This window comes from Carcharodon carcharias, chromosome 9, assembly GCF_017639515.1.
Source record: "Carcharodon carcharias isolate sCarCar2 chromosome 9, sCarCar2.pri, whole genome shotgun sequence".
In the NCBI taxonomy this organism is placed as follows: Eukaryota; Metazoa; Chordata; class Chondrichthyes; order Lamniformes; family Lamnidae; genus Carcharodon; species Carcharodon carcharias.
The window spans coordinates 26,268,828-26,293,674 of NC_054475.1; the positions used below are offsets into that span (position 1 = coordinate 26,268,828).

Genomic DNA, 24,847 nt, shown 5'->3' on the forward strand with positions numbered 1-24,847 from the left:
TTTCCAAGCTGGGCCAAATCGGGAGCACTTTAAAAATGGCAGGTGGGACCCAGTTCAAATACCCCTACACCATTCCTCTTTCCAGCTATTTTTGCCAGTCTGTGATAAGGGTGCAGGTAACCCTCCCAAATGCACCACTTTTCCCAGTTCCATTGCAGGGGTGGGTAGTCCAATACCCGCAATTTTTGTGGAATCAGACCCCTTTGGTTATTATACATCGTTCTCAGTCTCTCAGAGGAGATGTTAACCATGGGGGAACCCCAGTCCCAAGTGGGAAATGAGAAAAAAAGTCATCCGGCCCTCGAATTCCTTCACTGACAGTCTTTGAAATACAGAAAGGAATATCTGTCCTTTCAGTTTCAGAAGTCAGGTGATGTATTGTAAGGTGGGTGTATTTTTACAATGATTCACTATGGGGCTCTACCCTGCAAAGGCAGTTAACCGCTACATTCACCAGCATTATGTAAACGCTGACATGCATTAAAGTCCTTTTCCCGTTGGAAAAAGTGCTCTTTTACATTCAACATTGAAGAAAACACTGCTTAGGAACTTTACGGTGATGATCTGAAATGATTTAAAAATGTCTTTTCAATTAAAAGAAAATCTTCAGCAGCTGTCTGTTAAAGAAAAAACATACACTTGCTGCTGAGGGTGCATTGAATGACAGGCCATCTTTTTTTTAAAAAAAGGTTGCCCAATTCTATGGGGATCGTAACATAAGACCACAAGGTGTAGGAGCAGAATTAGGCCATTCGGTCCATTGAGTCTGCTCCGCCATTCAATGAGATCATCGCTGATCAACTAATCCTCAACTCCATTTTCCTGCCTTTTCCCAATAACCCTTGATTCCCTTACTGATTAAAAATCTGTCTGTCACAGCCTTGAATATACATAATGACCCAACCTCTACAACCCTCTGCTGTAAAGAATTCCACAGATTCACTACCCTCTGAGAGAAGAAGTTCCTCCTCATCTCTGTCTTAAATGGGTAGCCCCTCATTCTGAAATGATGCCTTCTGGTCCTAGACTCTCCCACAAGGGGAAACAACCTCTCTGCATCTACCCTGTCAAGCCCCCTAAGAACCTAATATGTTTCAATAAGGTTGTCTCTCATTCTTCTAAACTCCAATGAGTACAGGCCCAACCTACTCAACCTCTCCTCATAAGAAAATCACTCCATACCCAGACTTAACCTAGTGAACCTTCTCTGGATTGCCTCCAATGCTGGTATACCTTTCCTTAGATAAGTGGACCAAAACTGTTCCAGTATTCTAGGTGTGCTCTAACTAGTTTTAGCAAGACTTCCCTATTTTTAATACTCCATTCCCTTTGAAATAAAGGCCAACATTCTATTTGCCTTCCCTTTTACCTGCAGATGGTGCAGCTTCAAAAGATCTTAGTCATCTGTTTCTTGCAATATCAAAAGCTTCATTATCTGTGAGTTGGAATAGTTTGTTTTGGTAACTGTGGCCATTATTAATGCTTGGCTGATTTTCAAAATGTCCACAACCACTTATCTCAGCAGGAGGGTGTACAAACATTTTGATTGCCAGTTTTAATTGATTATTAAAGGATTAACTGCCTTTGGTGTGGTCAGTGAAATAGTTGTTTGATTTTACAACAGATTGAGCACTTAAGGGGATAGAAATATTTTTGAATGGCCTTTATTGAAGGATTGGTTTATTCATTTTGATCTGTTTGAATGAGTTCAGATTGTTACAAGTCCATTTAAACAAAAATCCATTTCAAAGCAATTTTGAGATCTGCCAATAGTGGATATTGGGAGACTGGCTATGTAGGAAACATGAAGGACATGGAGGAGGCATGGGGTGGAATGGGGATCTGAGGAGTATGGGAATGAGGGGGTGAGGGTTTGGAGGCCTAACATTCATCACTAAAACTAGACTCATGTCCCAGAAGATGGAGAGGGGTGTTCTAGCCTGCCAGCCTGGCTATCCGCCTATTTCAACTTCAGGCCTACCTCTGAAGGTAGTGGGCCTGAGCCCATCTCACCCCTGCTCCCCTGGAGTGAAAATATAACAGGCGGGGACATTTTATATGGAAACGGGTCTACTATGTTGGGAAATTTCCTGACTCGACCTTCCCTTCTAGTCAGTGAAAATCTGGCCCTTATTGCTTGAATTATATTGCTTTTTCTATATTAAGAGGAAAAGAAAGCAAAGCATGGAGCGGGACCATTGAAAATAAGATCTGGTGTCAGCATTGCAATCGATGCTACATAGGCACTAAAGCTGCTGACTAAATTTCTTGCCTCAGTTTTTACCAAGGAACTGACAGTTAGCTTATTTTACCTAGAAAAGGAACTAGAGAGTGTGGCAGAAATAAGCTGTGACATTAGTCACATTACCACCAGCACAGTTGTTGAACAATTGTGCAAACTCTAAGATAAATCTCAAGGGCCAGATAAAATTCATCTGAGGATTGAGGAAATTGGTACACAAGAGCAACTGAGTGCCAACTTTTCCTTTTCCCATGTGGCAGAACATATTCTCTATTCACAATTTTCCAATCCGTTAACAGCTAAGATCAAGAACTCAATGACATGGATGAGCATTAGCCTAAATCAAGGTAGGAACTCAAAACTGATATCCAGTTTCATCTACCAATGGTAAAATAGCCAGAAGATGGATTCTAACCCTGACTACAAATGATGTGGGACGATGGTCATGTATTTTTTCCCCCACCATCTTACCTCATAACAGGCACAGCAGACTTTCCAGCAGATGCCAGGTTAAGTACTTAAATGTAACTTTTCTGAGGATTTCCTCTGGACCAGGAAGAGTTGGAGTGCATCTACTGGATATCTGCAAGCAGCCATATACTACCCAAGTTCTAGCATTGCCTCCCAGTGACTATGGCCCTCTCCGGACACCCCCTCTCACTCCCCAATCTAAAATTAACTTCAGGCTGGGGATTGCTCCTTTGGGTCTCTGATATTTTTGTGCCTCCTATCCTAATTTCTGCTCCTGTCCACCAACCCTCACACAATCCCAACTAGTTTTGACCAGGGCACAATACTGCAGTTTCCAAATGAGACCCTGGATTAAAATAGCCCAAGCCTCATGCTGAACTCCCTCTGGGGGCATCCTGCCCACCTAAATGTACCCAGAGTTAAAGCTGACTCTTGGGCTTCTCTCACAACATATGGATTTGTTCCTCAGATTCAATTTAATTCATCCTGCTACTAAAACATAATTAACATGGTGATGTTTGGGAAGGATACCCTGACCAGCAAACTGTTGCTCAATGTTCTTGCCTCAGTGAGAAGGTTGTGTTCAATTCCAGAGACAGGATTGTTCCTACTGGTCATCCAGCTTTGAGTACATGCTCCCCATCCTTAATTGGATGGTGAGCAAGTCCTCTGGTCACCAATTAGCCAATCCAGGCAAAATCTATGTTGAACAAAAACAAAAACAGAATTACCTGGAAAAACTCAGCAGGTCTGGCAGCATCGGCGGAGAAGAAAAGAGTTGACATTTCGAGTCCTCATGACCCTTCGACAGAACTTGAGTTCGAGTCCAAGAAAGAGTTGAAATATAAGCTGGTTTAAGGTGTGTGTGTGGGGGGCGGAGAGAGAGAGAGAGAGGTGGGGGGGGGGTGTGGTTGTAGGGACAAACAAGCAGTGATAGAAGCAGATCATCAAAAGATGTCAACAACAATGGTACAAAAGAACACATAGGTGTTAAAGTTAATGTTGGTGATATTATCTAAACGAATGTGCTAATTAAGAATGGATGGTAGGGCACTCAAGGTATAGCTCTAGTGGGGGTGTTTTTTTTTTAAAAATAATGGAAATAGGTGGGAAAAGGAAAATCTTTATAATTTATTGGAAAAAAAAAGGAAGGGGGAAACAGAAAGGGGGTGGGGATGGGGGAGGGAGTTCACGACCTAAAGTTGTTGAATTCAATATTCAGTCCGGAAGGCTGTAAAGTGCCTAGTCGGAAGATGAGGTGTTGTTCCTCCAGTTTGCGTTGGGCTTCACTGGAACAATGCAGCAAGCCGAGGACAGACATGTGGGCAAGAGAGCAGGGTGGAGTGTTAAAATGGCAAGCGACAGGGAGGTTTGGGTCATTCTTGCGGACAGACCGCAGGTCGCCCAGTTTACGTTTGGTCTCTCCAATGTAGAGGAGACCACATTGGGAGCAACGAATGCAGTAGACTATGTTGGGGGAAATGCAAGTGAAATGCTGCTTCACTTGAAAGGAGTGTTTGGGTCCTTGGACGGTGAGGAGAGAGGAAGTGAAGGGGCAGGTGTTGCATCTTTTGCGTGAGCATGGGGTGGTGCCATAGGAGGGGGTTGAGGAGTAGGGGGTGATGGAGGAGTGGACCAGGGTGTCCCGGAGGGAGCGATCCCTACGGAATGCCGATAGGGGGGGTGAAGGAAAGATGTGTTTGGTGGTGGCATCATGCTGGAGTTGGCGGAAATGGCGGAGGATGATCCTTTGAATGCGGAGGCTGGTGGGGTGATAAGTGAGGACAAGGGGGACCCTATCATGTTTCTGGGAGGGAGGAGAAGGTGTGAGGGCGGATGCGCGGGAGATGGGCCGGACACGGTTGAGGGCCCTGTCAACGACCGTGGGTGGAAAACCTTGGTTACGGAAGAAGGAGGACATGTCAGAGGAACTGTTTTTGAAGGTAGCATCATCGGAACAGATGCGACGGAGGCAAAGGAACTGACAGAATGGGATGGAGTCCTTACAGGAAGCGGGGTGTGAGCAGCTGTAGTCGAGATAGCTGTGGGAGTCGCTGGGTTTGTAATGGATATTGGTGGACAGTCTATCACCAGAGATTGAGACAGAGAGGTCAAGGAAGGGAAGGGAAGTGTCAGAGATGGACCACGTGAAAATGATGGAGGGGTGGAGATTGGAAGCAAAATTAATAAATTTTTCCAAGTCCCAACGAGAGCATGAAGCGGCACCGAAGTAATCATCGATGTACCGGAGAAAGAGTTGTGGAAGGGGGCCGGAGTAGGACTGGAACAAGGAATGTTCCACATACTCCATAAAGAGACAGGCATAGCTGGGGCCCATGCGGGTACCCATAGCCACACCTTTTATTTGGAGGAAGTGAGAGGAGTTGAAGGAGAAATTGTTCAGCGTGAGAATAAGTTCAGCCAGACGGAGGAGAGTAGTGGTGGATGGGGATTGTTCGGGCCTCTGTTCGAGGAAGAAGCTAAGGGCCCTCAGACCATCCTGGTGGGGGATGGAGGTGTAGAGGGATTGGACGTCCATGGTGAAGAGGAAGCGGTTGGGGCCAGGGAACTGGAAATTGTTGATGTGACGTAAGGTGTCAGAGGAATCACGGATGTAGGTGGGAAGGGACTGGACAAGGGGAGAAAGAAGGGAGTCAAGATAATGAGAAATGAGTTCTGTGGGGCAGGAGCAAGCTGAGACGATCGGTCTACCGGGGCAGTTTTGTTTGTGGATTTTGGGTAAGAGATAGAAGCGGGCCGTCCGAGGTTGGGCGACTATCAGGTTGGAAGCTGAGTTGTTGGTTCCGATACAGTGCCAGGTCAGGACCTGCTTTTGACGCCTACGTCAGGGTTCCAATCCAAAATGCAAAATCCTGCCCACGCATTTCACATGTCAAGCTAATAAACTATTTTATAATTTTTCTTGTTACAAAATCTAATGATATTTGGGCCATGCCTGCTGTGGATAAAATTGAGCGAGGAGGAAAGGAAACATCTTGAACCATTCATCTGAATATCTAGGAGGCAACAGAGTATAATGACCTGTTGGCAGAAGGATTTGATTAGTGTAATTAGCAGTTAGAGTGACATTGCCTAACAGACACTACTATGATTCACAATTGCTGAAACAATGGAGCTTGTTTGATCATTTAGTTGGCAGAGTCATTCTGATTGTAAAAATAACTGGCTCATGGAATAATTCAAAAGTAACTAACTTTTTCTCCATATTACGCATATATAATGCAAACAAAAGGCTATTGGTTTGTGTAATAGGCTGTTTTTTCTCTGAAGGTCATTAGTCTGTGGAATTCTTTTCCCCAGAGAGCAAGTGGAGGCTGGGTCATTGATTTTTTTCAAGGCCGGGTTAGACAGATTTTTGATGGACAAGGGAGTCAAGGGTTATGGGGGCAGATAAGAAAGTGGAATTGAGACTACAAACAGATCAGCCACAATCTTTTTAGCAGAGTAAGCATGAAGGGCAGGCCGAATGGCCTACTCCTGATCCTAAGTCCTATGTTCCTATATATCAGATATACGTGTTTTGTGCATGAAATGTTCCATTCTCTAGTTGAATGTGCCTGTTCAGTAATAGTTAAATGGAATTTGTGGTCATATTTTACATGTAACCTACAGAAAATATAAACTACTTGCCTGTATAAATGTATGTGGAACAGGAGTCAATTACTTTGGCAAGTGGAATAATTTGACTATTGTCACCAGAGTATGATTTTCCAATGGGATCATGCCAATTGCCAATATCTATGATGCATTTCCTCTGCAAATCAGATATGGCCCTCAGAATGGACACCAATAATCACCATGATGCACTACCTCAGTCAGGGTATCGCTGATGGTTGGATCCAGTTTGTCTTGAACTTTGATGAGCTATTTAATATTTTTCAAGGAACTCTTTGGACATTTTTACAGCTGCAGCCAGATATGTGTCATACGTTAGGCAGCTGTGGACAAGGCACATATTTAACAAGAAAAACACACATGGCTCCCATTGGATTAAAATAACAGGCCATAATATTTTGTAGCAGGGCATCTAAGAACTTTTGCCATTAGTGAGATTTGCCCTTGCATATTTAAATTTTAAATGTTTTGCGTGGCAAGCTACTGAAAGTATGAGCTCTTACCTGTGCATTGAGGGAAACAGTGCATTTGGCACCAGACTGAACAGGGCAAGCAATTGCTTAAGCAATCAGATCGAAGGATTGAGAAATTGATAGCTCAACAATGAGATGGAGTGGAAGTGGTTGAACTCATTATCAAATCCTGTACAGAAAGAGAAATAAAGAGCAGAAAGGGAAGGTTGAATTAAGGAAGAGCACAAAAAGTTTTTTTGAAAAGTTCTAAATGTTATTTTCTTAAAATCTCCAACAGCAATCAAAATCTGAAGGAATGAGACTGTTCACAGTGCCATAGAGATTATTTAGCAGTAATTAAAGGATATTAAGACTGGAATGTTTGTGGTAAATTAAGTTCATATCTATTATGCTAGTGCAGCAACTTCATGCCATTAAATTCATTTCAAAGTACAAACTAAGAAATACTAAAATGGGAATTAAATAATGTTAACATCTGTACTTATTCACTAGGCCAAATTCCTGAAACTTCCTTCCTAACAGCACTGTAGATATGCCTACACCACATGTACTGCAGTGGTTCAAGAAGGCAGCTCACCACCACCTTCTCAAGGGAAGTTAAGGATTGACAATAAATGCTGATCTAGCCAGCGATGCCCACATCCCATGAAAGAATAAAAAAAAAAATCAAATTTTCGAATCCCAGCAGTGTGCTTTCCAAATGAGAAAGAAATAGATAAATTATGAAAGGGTGAAAATGAATTGCTTGGTACTTCACACCTCTCCTCCTCCTTCCATGACTCTTGCATAACCTATGTTTAACACCATGTGTGGCGTAATTTAGGTTAGAAATGCAGATATGTAGTTAGAGCAGTCTTTCTGATACTTGATAAAACAATCTGACAAGAGACCTGTTAATGGTTACTTCCTTTTTCACTCTCGCAAAGGTGATGCAGCTAAAGCTGGGAAATCTGCTAGTTAGGGAAGATAAAACATTGCTGTCATTGGATTTGAGGTCTTTGACTCAAAGGTGTAATGCTGTTACACTGTAACCACCCCAGACGGAACTGTTTTTTATTCATTCATGAGATCTAGGCATCAGTGGCAGGGCCAGCATTTATTGCCCATCCTTAATTGCCCTTGAGAACTGAATGGCTTGCTAGGCCATCTAAGAGTCAACCACATTGCTGTGGGCTTGGAGTCACATGTAGGCCAGACCAGGCAAGGACAGCAGATTTCCTTCTCTAAAAGGCATTCGTGAACCAGATGTGTCTTTATGACAACCAACAATGGTTAGATGGTCACCATTAGACTTTTAATTCCAGGTTGCTTTTAATATGAACTCAAATTTCACCATCTGCTGTGGTGGGATTCGAACCTAGGCCCCCAGAGCATTACCCTGGGTATATGGATTTCTAGCCCAGTGACAAATCACTATGCCATTGTTAAAACTGATCCTGTTAAACCTCTGACAACCAGTTGGTAAAGGAGGAGACCAGAATTCAATCCTTACTTAGTTTTAGATTTATTCACAAAGTAAAATGTTACAAAGGTATCATTCCACAATCCATCAATAAATGCCTTTTTATAGCTCTTTTGAAGCACAAAGAGCTCATAGCTAAGATGGGGCTTGAACACATGACCCTTGGATTAAGGGCTATATCAGTTACCACTGGATCTAACCAGGCTGCATAAAAGGCAGTACCTCTGACAGTGCAGTAATCCCTTCGCACTGCATCCCTTTGCACTGCATGGAGTGTTTTCATGCTCGGGTCCTGGAGTGGGACTTGAACTCAGATCCTTGTGGCTTTGAGGCAAGAATTCAACCAACTGAGCTACATACGACAAAAAAACAGCATCACTGACAGTGCAGCAGTCCCTCCCATTTAACCTTAATGTATACAATTAAGCTCCCTCATGTCCAGTAACATACCAAGTAAACTGACTCCAGCACCAAGGCGTCTCCAGTCAAATTAGTTTCAGACATGTTCTTCATTTATGCATTTGACAATTGACAACATTTGAAGTTTGGTCTAAAGACAATGTTATATCCAACTAAGCTTGCATAAGGCAAAAGGTATTCTGTGCAATATTAACAGAATCACACCTAAGTAAGACCACAGGGTTGCCTAGTTCTTGTAATTTGAAAGTTTATGGTAGTTTTCATAGAGATAACTTTTAGATGTCCCTGCACTACTGTCACTGATTGTATTCTATTGTTATTTATCCTCACATCCTTTAATTATCTTCTTAAGTAGAGAAGTTATATACTTCTCAGTAGATGAAAAGCTGAGGCACTATTATTTTTCACATTTTGTCTGAATGTAACAAAGGAACATATGAAGTAGGAGCAGAAGTAGGCCATTCAGTCCCTCAAGCCTGCTCTGCCATTCAACAAGATCATGGCTGATCTGTTTGTGCAGATCAGGGCTTAATTTTCAAATTGGGGTTGAGAACCCGATGCCTGGAAAAGTTCTAAGTTACAACCCCGTGCTGCATCTGGAATGCTCACACAACACAATCTTCAAATATTAGTGCCCTAATTGGTGTGGAGACGGCCAATCAATGGTGCCAAGCTCTGCAAGGAGGCAGACATGCCAGTTGGCGCATGAGTGTCAAAGGCTAACAGCAGCCATGATGGCCCCTGCTGTTGCCTTGCACAAAAGAGGAGGCAGGAATTCAGGAGGCCAGAAGACTCAACGCTCATGAATTGGCCCTCACACTAAAAGCCCTGATGGCAGAATCTTTTCCACTTTAAAAAAATAAGCTTGTAGCTCCCTGCATTGAACCTGTCAGCTGTAGCATGCACTAAGCTATTTAGGTTTGGTAATTTCAATTTGAAAAATTGCCTCCTGGCTCTTTCTGGCCCATCAACAAGCTTGACCTTCTCTTGCAATTGAAAATTCAGCAAGAGAGAATAATTTCACTCACCACACTCTGTGGATCCTCACTACATCTACTATTTAGGTTACTACTGGTGAGTTTAATGTTACTCTGACTTGCTTGCTATACTTTAGAAATGATTATTATTGCAATATAACTGTAATTAGAATTGAGGTCTTTAAATAAATTTGTGTTCCTTTGTAAAGAAATGTGGCCTTGAAAGAATAATTTCCATGACTATTGTAGCTGTAAAAAATACATTATTACTGACAATTATTTTTGTCCTGAGATGTTGTATAGCATAAATATCACTGACAATAGTTCTGCCTCTATAAATGAGTAGTAAAAAGCTCCCCTGATGACTTAGTGGCACGTGGGCCATCTGAAATTTTGTTGAGTCATACAGTTCAGGAAGTCACTTGTTGTGTTCTGAGTTAGCTTGTTAGCTTTATGAAATTATTATTGGTGTCTTTTTGTCTCTAGCTCTCTCTTTAAATCATCAACTGTGGTTGACCAGCAAATACATTACTGTGCAGAATCAAGTCACGATTTTCTTCATACATTGTATAATTTTATATAAGGAGAAATTGTTACTTTTCGCAATTCTAGTCAGTTTGAATATGTTGCAGGATTTTTTCATACAACCCACTTAAAAATGTACAACAAACTTAGTGAATGCTATTTGCACAAAACTTTGGCAGTAGACTTGACCTTAAGTGACATTGTTCAAACGTGTCAATGTCTATAAAAATGTTTCTTCCACATTCTTGGTGGTGATTAATATTTTCAATTTATATTGTTTTGCTCTGACAGATACATTGATGAATGGCAGTGGTAATCCATTCCAGGGATCGGCAGAAAGTTCCAGTTTCCAGTCATTACTAATTGATGAAGAAAGAGGAAAGCTTCTGGTTGGAGCTAAAGATCTGATTTATATCTTAAATCTGGAAAATTTGAACAAGGAACCTAAGAAGGTAAATAGCGACATGAGAGCCACATATATATATATTACATCAAAACCTGCAAATTGTGTATAAATCTGATTTGAAAATAGATAACTGCAGGAATTTAATTCAAGGAAGCTTGGAAGAGCTGATTTTCACTACTTTACCTGGCATGGACATGACGACAACAACCTCAAAATAGGGTCAGTAGTCTTACCATCCCATTACCACTGATGAAAACATTGAATAAACAAATGAATTTCATTACAGACAGTGCAATGTCCTTCCTGTCGGTCATTAACCCATAACACAATCGGTTACCTTATTGTGAAAAGTCGTGCTGACATCCAGGTTGAATGTTTCCACTGACCTATCCTCAACTATAATTGAGTTGACGGGATACATTCATTGTGATATCTCTTGGTCCAGAGAGTGTTGCACAAAATAATCTCCAGCTGCACCACAGTAAAGAAACCGCAAAGGAAGTTAGTGTGCTGCTATGAACATCACAGCATTGCAATACCAAAATCCCAGCAACAAAGACTGATGCCAAATGTGTGGCTGACAGAAAAATTAAACTGAAAATGCTGGGAAAACTCAGCAGGCCTGGCAGCATCTGCGGAGAGAGAAACAAGAGTTTACGTTTCGTGTCCATATGACTCTTCTTCAGAGCTAAAGTAGAAATGTGAAATGTTTTGCTTTTATAGAAAACTAAACTGCATTTGTGTCATAAAAAATAACAGCAAGGAAGTAGAGGACTTGAGGCTGGAGTGGAATCTTTAGATTTAGATCTTCTTATCATGTCCACGGACAGTCTATACGTGGCCCAGCCAGAACTGGACACATTTTTGTGCCTTGTTGTTGAATTCGGCAAGATCTGCAACAGTGCAGGGTTCATCTAGCGATAGGCATTGCAGGAGATGTTGCATAGTCTCTGGCTCAGTTCCACATTCACAAGTTGTCAGGCTGGTTGTATATCCCTACTTGCTTAGTGACACCTTTGAATGACCTACACCAGTCCTAAGTCTGTTAAAGCACTTCCAGGTTGCCCAGTTGCAATTAGCTCCTGGGAGAAGGCTTTTATCTGGTAGAATTTCTATTGCTGGTCTTTCCACAAGGCGATGCGGCCTTCAGATGGGGTTGCTGTAATGGAACAACACTGTTCATGAAGTTCTTCCTTGACTTTAGGCAGCTGGGTGTAGGGGTATGACCATGTAGAGAGTGTCTCTCATCTTATGTTTGACAGAGTCACTCTTTCTTGCTCGCTACCGTTCTCCTTATATCAGGGGGAACGATACCCGCCAGGATATATAGGCTGTTGGTGTTTGTTGGTTTTAAACAACCTGTGATAAGTCGGCAGCTTGCATTCAGAACGGCATCCATTTTCTAAGCATGAGTAGATCTTTCCCATGCAGGGCAGGCGTATTCGGCAGTGGAATAGCAAAGAGCAAGTGCACTGGTTCGCAATGTTTTCGGGCTTGCTCCCCATTTTGTGTTGGTGAGCATATTCAGGATGTTGTTTTGTTCAGATGTTGTAGGTTCAGATGAAGCTTACGCATTATCCAGCTTCTGTCCTTATGTGCAATATATCCTAGATTAAATGATATTGCTCATTCCCAGGATTTGAAAGGTGTGAGTGACACAGATTCTGAGATTTCCAGTTCAGCTTTAAACATTAAGTGAACATTCTAATTGTTGTGCTAATATATAAGGTTTGATTTTCCATGTATCACCCAGATGGCCATGAATGCTTTCAACACCTCAGTTGAGAAGTCGCCACAAAGCTCTCTACCATGTTCACTACTAAGCTGCAGCACTATTGATCATAGATTGTTCGCTGTTCAGTTCAGTTATGTGTACTTCATTGGTCATCTGGCCCAGTCCTGTTATTGCTTGGATTGTGCCCCTCACAACAGCCTGTTCAATCAATTGAATCATAGGTTGCCAGCTCTTTCCTGAGACCAAAACTGGAAGGCCAGCAGGACAAAGGTGGGGGAAGAGGTAGAATCATGGGTTCAGTTCTGAGGTGTTGACAGTTGAAAATTGCTGGCAAGCTTCAATAACTTTGAAAATTATGTTTCAACACCCGAGGACACTGAAGTGGTTGGGGTTGGGGGGTGGGGGTGGCGGGGGAGGATTCTTATTTTAAACAGCATACTTCTAAGGGGTAAATGAAAGCAGAAAATACTGGAAATACTCAGCAGGTCTGGCAACATCTGTAGAGAGAAACAGAGTTAATGTTTCGAGTCCAATATGACTCTTCTTCAGGTTCCACAGATGCTGCCAGACCTTCTAAGTATTTCCAGCACTTTCTGTTTTTATTTCCATTCTCCAGCATCTGCAGTATTTTGCTTTTACTTTTCAGGGGTGATTTCTCTCAGAGCTGCCACTTAAAACAGTCATATTCTAATGAAGGGCCTAATGCCTGTTTTAAGGCCCATTTGGAACACTGGGCAGCACTGAGCTGGATCAAGAGTTGGGCCTGCTCCACTCAGTGTGGATAAGGACTAATAAGCAGGCAGGGCCAAAAGGGTAAGTGAAAGAAGGAACTGTTTTTGCAAATACCTGCAATGAGATTTTTAAAAATATATAATAAAATGATTGTCTTTAATCCCTGGACCCTGCCTTTTCTAGGCGCTGGGGGAATGATCCATCTCTGAGTCAATTGATAATCAAGTCATGTTGCACATGTCTCACAGTCGGAAGTGCCTGATCATGATCTGCCTGTTAAAAGCTGCAACAATAATCAGGACCGTTCCAAGATGGGGCCACTCTGAGCTGGGACCAATTCACCAGAGGGATCACTCAGCTCCGCCTGAGATTGCTGCTGCTGATGCTGCACTAGTTGAACAAGCTGCCTGTTGCTCCACCTTCCGGAATGAGGAATTTGTTGTTTGCTCCATGCTGGGGATGCTCAGGTTCCCTCATTCCGCACTGGAGACGTGTTTCTGAGGCAGCTCTGCACCGGGCACATCGTGCATGTGTGTGTGTGTGTATACGTGTGTACGAGCAGTAGCTCCATGCTGGGGACGTTGTGTCTGCTTGTGTGTGTGTGTGTGTGTGTGTCTGCGTGAGTGGCAGCTCCGTGCTGGGCATGCACTGGCAGCGAAGCTAATCCTCCTCTATCCAAAGCGGCATTAAAGAGCGAGTAAGAGCAGAGTCGGCAGGGAGAATGACTCAGCCCAGCTCGCCGGAGCAAAATGCAGCAATCCATCAATTCAGACCTTTGTTTAAAACAAAATCCTGCTGAGAATTTTGAGGGTATCATTATTTGCAGACTGTTACTCAGGGAAGTTAGTTTGTTTAAAAGAAATTGCTGCATATTATTTATTGAAGTTAGGGTTGGTGGGGTTGAGCTGGTTCATTTTCACAGTTTTGTTCATGTGGATAAAATCCCCTCTGCAGTTTCTAGTTCTCAGCATTGAAAGGACCTTTTGCAAGGATTATAGTTTCTCATTGAAATGGAGTCAGTGTGAGAGTATTACAAGAGCTGATCAATCTAATACAAAGCGGTGTAACACACTCAGGTCTGTCTTACACACTGGGAGCTGTGTGACATCCAGGGCTTTGAATACCTCATACCCAGCGACCGTGCATATGGTGCTGATACATTTGGGAGAATTTCAGTATGCCCTGTATCAGCCTTCGTTGCACAGTTGCAGCAACTGTCAGCTTAAGCACTCACTCAGCATTTTGGGGACTCCTGTCATTTGGGGGCCCTGTGCCATGACACGGAGTGCTTCATTGTAAATCCGCCCCTGCCTTGCTCCATGGCACTTTTGATAGTTGCTGCTGGCCCAAGTGGTCCTCCCTCCCATTGTCATCTCTCCCCCCTCCCCATCCCTTCATGCCTAGCTGGGTACCAGTGAGTCAAGCAGTACAACATTGGACCCAATTGGAAAATCGCATTTGGAGGAGTGACAGGCACTGGCAGTTTGCCTGACACACTAAGATGAGGCCCAAGGACCAATTTCTGGTGGTCCTTGGTTAGCCTTTCCTCACTTCCCTGCCCCACCGGCCTCAGAGACCCCAGTCTCCATGGCAGAAAACTTTAAATCTTTTCTGTTCGGTGCACTGCTTTGCACTACTTTGACGACCAGCCAAAGGCTCAATAAGAAAAAAATTGAAAACAATTAATCTAATTGTGTTTTTTTTTCCTGTAGCTTTAATATAATTTTTTTTGTCTTGTCAGATTTATTGGCCTGCAGCTAAGGAGAGAGTGGAACTGTGTAAACAGACTGGAAAAAAAGAAGTAAGAAATGCCTGGCATTATTTTGTGATTCCCAAGCATTTAGTTTTTTTTTCTTAAAAAATGCAACTTTTCATATTTGCTGACATATTTAATATGCATTGAACATATTTCTGTCATTTTACTTAATATGAAGCAAAAACTTGCATTGCACAAAATGCAGACACTGCAATTTTTAAAATATCTGAATGTTGAAGAGTAACAGTGTGTTTCTTAACATTGCATGTTAAACTGTTCTCATCTAATGCTGTAACCATATGTTATTAGTTATAGCTGCTGTTTTATCCCCAAACTTGGCTGAAGCTAGTGATACTCAAACTTTAGATGAAACCTAAAAATCTTAAGCCAGTGTTGAAAGGCAGGTCTCTAGGGCAAATTCAACAAGTGAACAGATATCTATGATATCCTACAAGCCACTTATTAATTACAATGTTTCAAAAGCCTATAATTATATAAACACAAAGTAAATTAAAGTGTGATAAAGAAACAATATGAATATTCAATTTAAATTTTAAGTTTTTTTTCTGGAAAGAAAATGAAAATTGTAAACTTCAGTTAAAACCCTGAAATGTTTCCTGATTGATAGGGCCACTTTAAAAATGTTGTCATGTTGCCATGCTGCTATGTTGAAGATTTGGACTCTTCGTGGTACCACGTTGTGAGCCTCCTAATGGTAGCCCAAAAGTGTCAATACTGCTAACTAGGGAGCAAGCAATCCAGTTCAAATCCCCACCACCAACTACAGGGAAAGTGAAGCCCAGGATGGAACAAAATAAGGAAAATAAGAACCCATATTACATCTTTTAAAAAAAGCAGTTTCCCAATTGCTCTTTTAAATGAAAATTACTTGCAATGAGACAACTCAGTAATCTCTTTATTGTCATGTTTAATACTTGTGATGATAATGTTGCATAGTTTTTTTATTAACTGAGCGTGTGGTAGAAATCCATACAGCTTTACTGTGAGACTAAACAATACTGCCATTATTATCAGACAGAATGTGCAAATTTCATCCGCCTACTACACAACTTCAATAGGACGCATGTCTATGCATGTGGTACGGGAGCTTTCCAGCCTATATGTGGATATATTGACCTGGGACCCCCTACAGAGGTAATGTACCCTGACATTGCTGAAAATAATAGTCAACAGATGTTGCTGCAGCTAAAGTATGTTCAAATTTTATTATTACCATGTCCGGGTTACCTTCACAGTGAAGTAATCTTCTCACTGAGGAGCGAGCTTTTTAATGAACGTATCAGAGATTCTGTCGAGACCTGTTTTAACCATGGAGCAGAACAAGAATTTTCAATAACAAGACTTCACAATAAACTATCATTTCATCACCAACTGCAAGTTTCTCCATGTCTGCTAATCTTTCTACATTTTCCAAATCAGAATGCCCACACAATAGATTAAAATTAGGGAAGAATATTTCCATTACCTAAAGGTAGCTATGTGTACTATACAGACTAGATGTAATTATGTTTTTGACAAACCTCCATTGCCCCATTGCACAATTACCTACCAGGATTTTCCCAGCATAAAATGACAAAATGGGAATCCCTGACATAAGCCCTAGATCCAGTTTACCTGGATTCCAGCCTGGTTTGTGGCCTTTCCCCCTGCACTCCTGCCAGAATGACAACAATGATACACTGGAAGGACTGGAGAGTTTGCCTCCATAGTGTTTATTTTGTTATGTGTGTTGTGTTTGTCTTGATTGTAACGTCCAACACAAAGCTGTATCAACTGGGAAAAAGTCGTTTGAGAGCAAGAGCCAACACTGAAACTTTAAATGCAGGAGATGATTTGTTGGAAAATTTTGGGAGTAATGCTCTTGATTTTCTGTCCATCCGAAACCAATAGATGGAAATAATGGACAGTGCACCAGTGATTTTCTGAAATGCTGCCGTGCCAGTGGTGCGGATTTTTGCAAAATTTTGCCCCACATTTATGAATATTTGCCAACACTCAAGTTATCCACCAAGTTCCATTCTTCACCAGTATGACTCACCCACGAGGAAAGGTTTTGGAGGCTCCATCGTTGTACTATTCCATCGATTTACTTGTTCTGCAATGGGGTGGAATTTTCCATGCCCGCTGGTGATAGGTGGCATGCACAGACAATAGGGCATGATTTCGCGACAGTGGGAAGGCAGGTCGCCATCAGCTCAGCTCACCGAAGGTGGGCTGCATTTCCCACCAACTGTTGTCAGGGAGCTCATTGTCATACATCAGCATATCATTAAAAGGCCATTCCGCCAGGTTCTTGGACTGGCCTTCAATTAGGGGGAGCTGGAGGTGAGTGAACACTCGGGGGAGGGGGAGGGGGTGGGGGCTGGGGGGTGTTGTCTGGGGGCAACTGCTGCCCAGCCTTGGAGGCAACTGTTGTTGAGGAGGTGAGAGACAACTGCTGCCCTGGCGTTGGATCCTGAGCACAAGAAATTGAGGTAGCGGGCAGGGTAGACGGGGGAAGGGGCCACGCAGTAGGGGCACATGTATAAACTGATCATTCCTCTACAACTGAGACAGTCCAGGCGCAGCCACAGTGATACGATTGGGGTTGGGATCCTAGACTGCCCGCCCACACAAGCAATGCAGAGGCACCAAAGGGGCACCGAGAGCTCGAGACCTTAACCAACCCACCCCACCCCCCCACCATGGCACAGACTGCAAGTCAGTGACCACTTTACTGGACAGTGGAGCAGTTGGTCTGCACACATGTACAATCTCCTCGCCAACGCTGGCCATGTAGTAGTCACTGCTGAAGGTGCTCACAGCCCCTTGCAATCTCAGCATCCTGGTATGGACCTGTGTCCCCCATGTCAAAGGTTGACAGGATAGCCATGTAGCGCACTCACCTGTGGCCATCCAAGGGGTGACCAGCACTCTCCGGGAAGCATTAAGAGGCGGTCACACAGGGCCAGGAAAGGTGCAAAGTACAGCCAAGATAATCATGTCTCTCTCTCTCTTTCATGCCGCGGAAGGACCATGTCAGGATCATGGATCCTGGTGACTTAGCTGAATGCCTGATGACCTACAGAGACCGTAGAAGACAGAGGAGAGAGAGACTGAGGCTCCTGGCTGCACAAAGGCAGGAGCAGCAACCTCAGGAAGAAGGGGCCAATGGGGCTCCCACACACACTGCCCAGGAGTGACAGTGAGCTGTGGGTTGTCAGCGCCTAGCGGCACCCAGGGTCTGTAGATGCCACCGGTCATCCCTGCAGATGACCGAGAACCAATGTCGCTGACGATTGCGCATGTCTAGGGACACTGGTCGCTCACATCTGCCACACTGCAGGATGTGGCACCAAGGGGACATAGAGGGCACTCACTACCAGTGGCTGTGAAAGTGACCATGGCACTCAATTTCTATGCCAGTGGCTCTTTTCAGTGCTCCACAAGTGATCTCTGTGGGATATGACAAGTTGCCACCCACAAATGCATCTTCTTGAGGGCACACAACTTTGTGCATTTTGCCCGGGACTAGGAAAGCCAGGATGCAAGGACCATTGAATTTTCCCATTTGCGGGATTCCACAGGTACAGGGTGTGGTTGACTGCACACGTGGTGCGCTGGTCTCTGTCACTTATACACGGTGGACCTCATCAGGTGCAAGCGATTCCACTCATTGAATGTGCACCCGATGTTTGACAACCAGAAACGTATCCTGCAGGTATATGCATAGTTTCTAGGGAGTGTGCATGATGCCTACATCCTGTGTTGGTCGCAGATCCCTGGAGTCTTCCAAGGTCCACAGAAGCTCAGGGTTGGCTCCTCGGGGACAAGGGCTACCCACAGAAGTCGTGGTTGATGACACCCGTGCAGCGGCCTCAGACTGCAGCAGAGCCACTGTATAATGAGGCTCATGCTGCACCTCGCAACTTGGTGGAGCAGACCAAAATGGGATTCTGGAGTCTGGACCAGTCTGATGGAGCCCTGCAATACAGTCCGCAGAGGGTGACAATGTACCGTCATCGTCTGCTGCGCCCTTTACAACCTGGCACTGCAATGGGGAGACGAGCTGGCTGAGGAGGAGATGGAGGAGCTGCACGCCTCCTCCGATGAGGAGGATGCCGAGGATGAGTGTGAGGAGGCCCTTGAAGGTGATGATGACAGGGATGAGGCCCTCACAGTGGCTAGACAAGGAGACATGTTCAGGAGGCCCTCATAGCTGCTAGATTTGTGGAGGATGATGACGACATGCAGTGAGGTGACCCCATAGATCCTCACATCGCATTTGTGAATGTTTGACTGGCGTCTGGCTTATGGCAGTGCACATATTCTCATTGAGAATGCTCCTGTTATGGAGATGCAGTGGAGGCCCTAATAGCCGCTTGATCGCAGGAGGATGATGATGACATGCAGTGAGGACACTCCACAAATCTTCACACAGCCTCTGAGAATGCCTGACTCCTGTCTGGCTGAGGGCAGTTCGCTTCTGCTCCATGATCAGGGTCATATCATATAGATGCAGCCATGAAACTTTAGAAGCATCTGACACTTTGTCTGCCTTCAGCACCTGAGCTCTTCAGGAGCTGGAGCACAGCATCAGTGGTCACAGATGTTGAAGACATGGGGGCCAGCCTGACCTTAAATGTGCTGAGAGCACATCAAGAGAATGAGAGAACTCTGTAACATCTGCCTAGTACATTCTGGCAGCAATGACAAGCACTGCCAAGGTGCAGGCATCAGTAATGTTTCCAGGGAGTGTGAAGCTGGACCATCACTGTGGTCTGAAGGTTGCACAGAGCACAGGGAAGAGGACCTGGACTGAGACACCTGCCTTTATCTTGTGCAGAAAGGTTTCACATCTGAGTGACAAGAACACGGCTCATAGAACAAGGAGCCATAGGCATGAAGACATTCTTGGGAGTTTATTGACAATAGTGAACAGTATGTACAAGTGATTAACACCCATGCCCAGGCTGTGTAACAAATTCTCTTTAACTGGCTGAACCCTGCCGCTGCGTCTTGGTGCTCCCTGAACATCCACAGCAGTGTTGGAGGCAGCCTGCTGACTGTGGCACCCTGTCAGTGATGACTATGGTGGACGTCCTCTAGAGGGCTGAGACTTGGAGGGCCCCGGCCTGCTTTAGGGGTCCTGCTGTGTGGCAGTGGCACCCTCCTCGGCCTGTGGAACTGGAGCTGATGAGGCCACAAGAAGAGGGGCCAGACACTCTCGGAGTCACCTGGGTGGATGGACTCGAAGGGTGCACCTGCTGACCTCCTCTCTATGGGTGCCCAGGGACCCAGGCTGACTCCTTGAGGAGCTGGAGTAGCTGGAGTGAGATTGAGGTGTCTGGCACCCCTCTCGCATACACACTGTTGGAGGCCAACTATGGCATCAGCAAAGGACTCCTCCATCGTGCCTTGCAATCTGAGGAGTGCAGTAGACATCCCTTCCTGATGTTCCTGAGCCTGCCTTTGCAGCTCCAGCAACTGTGATATGACCGAGTCCAGAGGCTCATCATCTGACTCGGACTCAGCAAAATTCAGTCCTCCGAGTGCTGGGGACCTGGGAAGTCCCTGCTGCCACCTGCTGTGGATCAGACAGTGTGACGTGCTCACCAGATTGTGATCCTCGGACTAGTCTAAAACTAGGTCCCACCGAGGTGTGTGTCTTTGCGCTGGTGGAGAATGTGGCTGAGCACTGTGACAGGACTTCAGGAAGGGTGTCTCCAGTTCCTCTTCAGAGGTTTCTTTGGGGCTTGATTGGAGGCCCTGGGTCATGGACTCTGTCGGCTGTTTGGCAGATGTGCCTGATAAAGCAAGGAGAGATCATTAGTATATGGCAGTGGCCTGTGAAAGCAGACACATCACTCACAGCATGGTTGTCTGATGGATGTTGCACTGCTGGACCCTCACTTGGTAGAGCAGAGCCAACCTCACTGTCAGCACAGAACCGGTGCAGATCGTGGCTGGCTCAGCTGGGTGTCTCTGTTTTCAAAGTCCGTGAGGACCTTGATTTCGGGCATTCCACCACTGGTCTGTGACCTCTCTCTCTTGTGTGCTAGCTTGTCCTATATGGATAGAGATGGAGGAGGTGTAAGCAGGACGCCTGCCAGGCCAGATGATAAATGTGCCCTGCCTGTATGAGTGGTGAGTGGACCCATGGACGGGATGAGGACAATGAAGGTGTGTGTGAGAGTGTGAATGGTGATGTCCCTTGAACTGGCAGTGAGTGGGGGCCCTGTGGATGTGTGATAGGCTCGTGAGTGTGTGAGTTGAGAGTGATGAAAAGAGTGACTTACCCTGGCGGAACAGAGGAGAACATTCATCCCCTTGCAGCACTGGGTGGCTATCCTCTTTTGAAGGGCATTGGTGCTGACCACTGCTGCCATTGCCTCCCAAGCTCGATTGATCACACTGCTGCCCATCCTGTGGCCAGAGTGGGGATACAGCACATCCCGGCGGGACTCCACAGCACCCAGCAGTCGCTTGAGGGACCCGTTATTGAAGTGGGGGGCTGCAGTCTTTCCCTTTGCTGGCCATGTCTCCCGAGCAGCAGTGATGAGCTGGTGGCGAGGACCACTGTGCTGGTGGCGATGACCACTGTGCTGTCGGCTGCCTTTTAAACATGGCAGCCAATGTGATGGCGGGTGGGTGAATGAGACCCCACTCACCATGGAAACAGTGCATTTCCCGGGAATGCATAAGTAATATGGCGGGCTCAGGACGATAAGGCGTGAAAACCCGCCATCGCCATTGGCGGGTGGAATGCCATTTTGCCCGCCCACTACCACACCTGGTGCAAATTTGGGAAAATTCCACCCATGGTCTCTGCATTATTTATGGCTTCTATTAACCATGCAAAGAACCATCTTCAGACACCATTCATTTTATGGATCACAAAAATTGTATTGTGAAAGAGTAAATGCAGTAGTTTTGACCAATCGTAAGAACCACTCAATCTTTGAAAGGGAATATCAGTGTAAAAGGAAATACTTGCAATATTTAATACATCTATTCTATGGGTTCACTACTGATGAGTTCCAACATTCTTTAGTTATGTTGGTTGCATTTCCTTTTTGAAATGGTTACTTTGGAGGTTGCTGGGGATTCATTCTATGGAGGCAATAAAAAAAAATCGGTAAAAGAAAGAAAGTGCACAAGGAGCAGATTCACTGTAAGATATCACAATGAGGGTTTCTCCATGTTGATCAGGAAACAATGCAAACCATTATATTAGGTTTTCCTATGTTCTCAGCTTCTAAGAGCAAGGTTAGGCCAGTAATGCTTTGAAGTACTAAAGATAACTCCTCACCGACATAAAATAATTCTAACTCGATATTCCTGCTTGGAGTGCATGTACACTCTTCCCATCTTGGCTTCACACTTCCTCCTTCATAAAATATAATATTTCTGGCAACTATGCAGCAGTTCACAGGGAAAATACACCTTTAGAACTGTACTGTAATAAATAATAAAGATCCAAACTCAGTACAGTGAAGGGGAAATATTTCATTCTATAAATAGTTCCTCCAATATTACATTTCCCATTTATCAACTGACAAAGATTTCATAGTTCAATCTCAGTCTTTGCATGTTCTCTAGCTCATGAGTTTAAACAGGTGAAGTATTTTACCTCAGTGTGAACTAAATATTTTACCTTTCACTATTGCACTGCGGCTGTTGAGATAGTGACACTGATGCCACCTGTAAAGACTATGATAACTGTATGACTTTTATGACTGCTCTTTCTGAATTCCTGAGAGAAGTACTACTTTTGTCAATATATTAATTTCAATTGTATAGAACTATAAAAGATATATGCAAAAAACATGACTGAATGTTATCAAACTTACATTAGTGCTCGCTGCTGGAATTAAAATATTTTTTTAAATTCATTCATTCATGGGATGTGGACATCACTGGCTAGGCCAGCATTTATTGCCCATCCCTAATTATCCTTGAGAAAGTGGTGGTGAACTGCCTACTTGAACCACTGCAGTCCATGTGGTGTAGGTACAGCTACAGTGTTGTTATGGATGGAGGTGAAGGAACAGCAATATATTCCCAAGTCAGGACGGTGAGTGGCTTGGAGAGAAACTTCCAGGTGGTGGTGCTCCCATGCATTTGTTGCCCTGGCCTTCTAGATGGTAGTGGTCGTGGGTTTGGAAGGTGCTGTCTAAGGAGCCTTGGTGAGTTCCTGCAATGCATCTTGTAGATGGTACATACTGCTGCCACTGTGAGTCAATGGTGGAGGGATTGTGTGTTTATGGATGGGGTGCTAATCAAGTGGGCTGCTTTGTCCTGGATGGTGTCAAGCTTCTTGAGTGTTGTGGGAGCTGCACTCATCCAGGCAAGTGGAGAGTATTTCATCACTCTCCTGACTTGTGCCTTGTAGATGGTGGACAGACTTTGGGGAGTCAGGAGGTGAGTTACTCGCCACAGGATTCCTAGCCTCTGACCTGCTCTTGTAGCCACAGTATTTAAATGGCTAATTCAGTTTCTGGTCAATGGTAACCGGCAGGATGTTGACAATGAGGGATTCAGCGATGGTAATGCAATTGAATTCAAAGGGGTGATGGTTAGGTTCTCTCTCTTGTTGCAGATGGTCATTGCCTGACACTTGTGTGGCATGAATGTTATTTGCACTTGCCACTTGTCACCCCAAGCCTGGATCTTGTCCAGGTCTTGCTGCATTTGGACATGGACTGCTTCAGCTTCTAAAGAGTCATGAATGGTGCTGAACATTGTGCAATCATCCGTGAACATCCCCATTTCTGGCCTTATGATGGAAGGAAGGTCATTGATGAAGCAGCTGAAGATGGTTGGACCTAGGACACTGACTTGAGGAACTCCTGGAGCTGAAATGATTGACCTCCAACAACCATCACTATCTTCCTTTATGCTAGGTATAACTCCAACTAGTGGAGTGTTTTCCCCTGTTTCCCATTGACTCGTTTTGCTGGGGCTCCTTGATGCCACACGCAGTCAAATGCTGCCTTGATGTCAAAGGGCAATCATTCTCACCTCACCTCTGGAGCTCAGCTCTTTTGTCCATGTTTGAACCAAAGCTGTAATGAGGTCAGAAGCTGGGTGGCCCTGGCAGAACCCAAACTGAGCATCAGTGAGCAGATTATTGATAAGCAAGTGCCACTTGATAGCACTGTTGATGACCCTTCCATCACTATACCGATGATAAAGGGTAGACTGATGGGATGGTAATTATCCGGGTTGGATTTGTCCTGCTTTTCATGTACATGGCATACCTAGACAATTTTCCACATTGCTGGGTAGTGTTGTAGCCAATTCCCCCTTTTTTGTAAAATAAAAAGCTACCTAGTAAAAATCAAGTGTTTAATTAAAGATTGCAATATTTAACTGAAAGTACAGATGTCCAAAGATAAATGAAATTATGAGGAAGTTGGATACTAAACTTTTGAGCGTATAGCAGGATTATGGACATGGGACTGTTATTGTCAGCTGATTTAGATTTATTGAAGAAAAAGTGAGAATGATATACATGAGTGTAAAATCTCATAGTCACTAAAGTACTGGGGATTTGAGAGAGAAGATACAGTTTGTCAGATGTTACACTGTGTACAGCTGCCAAGCTCTCAATAATTTGTGGAAATACGGGACAAGTGGGATAATTAATCTGACATGTCTTTCCTGTCTGCTGAATTTTGATGGTGACTGAAAAGGTTAGTACTCACTGAGGTACAAGTGAATCCAACACTAAGATGGAAAAGTGAAATCCTGAGGAGGACATGATGAAAAAGATTATTTACGAGATTAAGGAGAAAGACAGGTTCATGCTGACAGGACTAAATAATGTCACTAATGGAGGCAAAGAGAAAGATGGTCCCGAAATCAATTGTAGTGTCAAAATAAAATGTTTATCTCCTTGGGCAACTTTCACCTTGATGCTGAGGGGATTGGAGCTGAAATGAAGATCAGAAATTGCCAAGCTGTATTCTTCTTGTTTGTTGTAATTGTGCTGCCGGTCCCTTTCCAG

The 24,847-nt window shown here is 44.2% G+C and overlaps 1 protein-coding gene across 2 annotated transcripts in view; it reads left to right on the top strand.

The window, feature by feature from the left end:
- LOC121281936 (semaphorin-3D-like) overlaps nucleotides 1–24,847 on the top strand; it is a 133,421-nt gene that overhangs the window by 21,644 nt on the left and 86,930 nt on the right. For both annotated transcript variants that reach the window (XM_041195165.1, XM_041195166.1), the window contains exons 2-4: nucleotides 10,498–10,658; nucleotides 14,821–14,880; nucleotides 15,871–15,990. In XM_041195165.1, coding sequence (XP_041051099.1) covers nucleotides 10,498–10,658; nucleotides 14,821–14,880; nucleotides 15,871–15,990 — 341 coding nt within the window. The remainder of the gene's footprint in view (nucleotides 1–10,497; nucleotides 10,659–14,820; nucleotides 14,881–15,870; nucleotides 15,991–24,847) is intronic.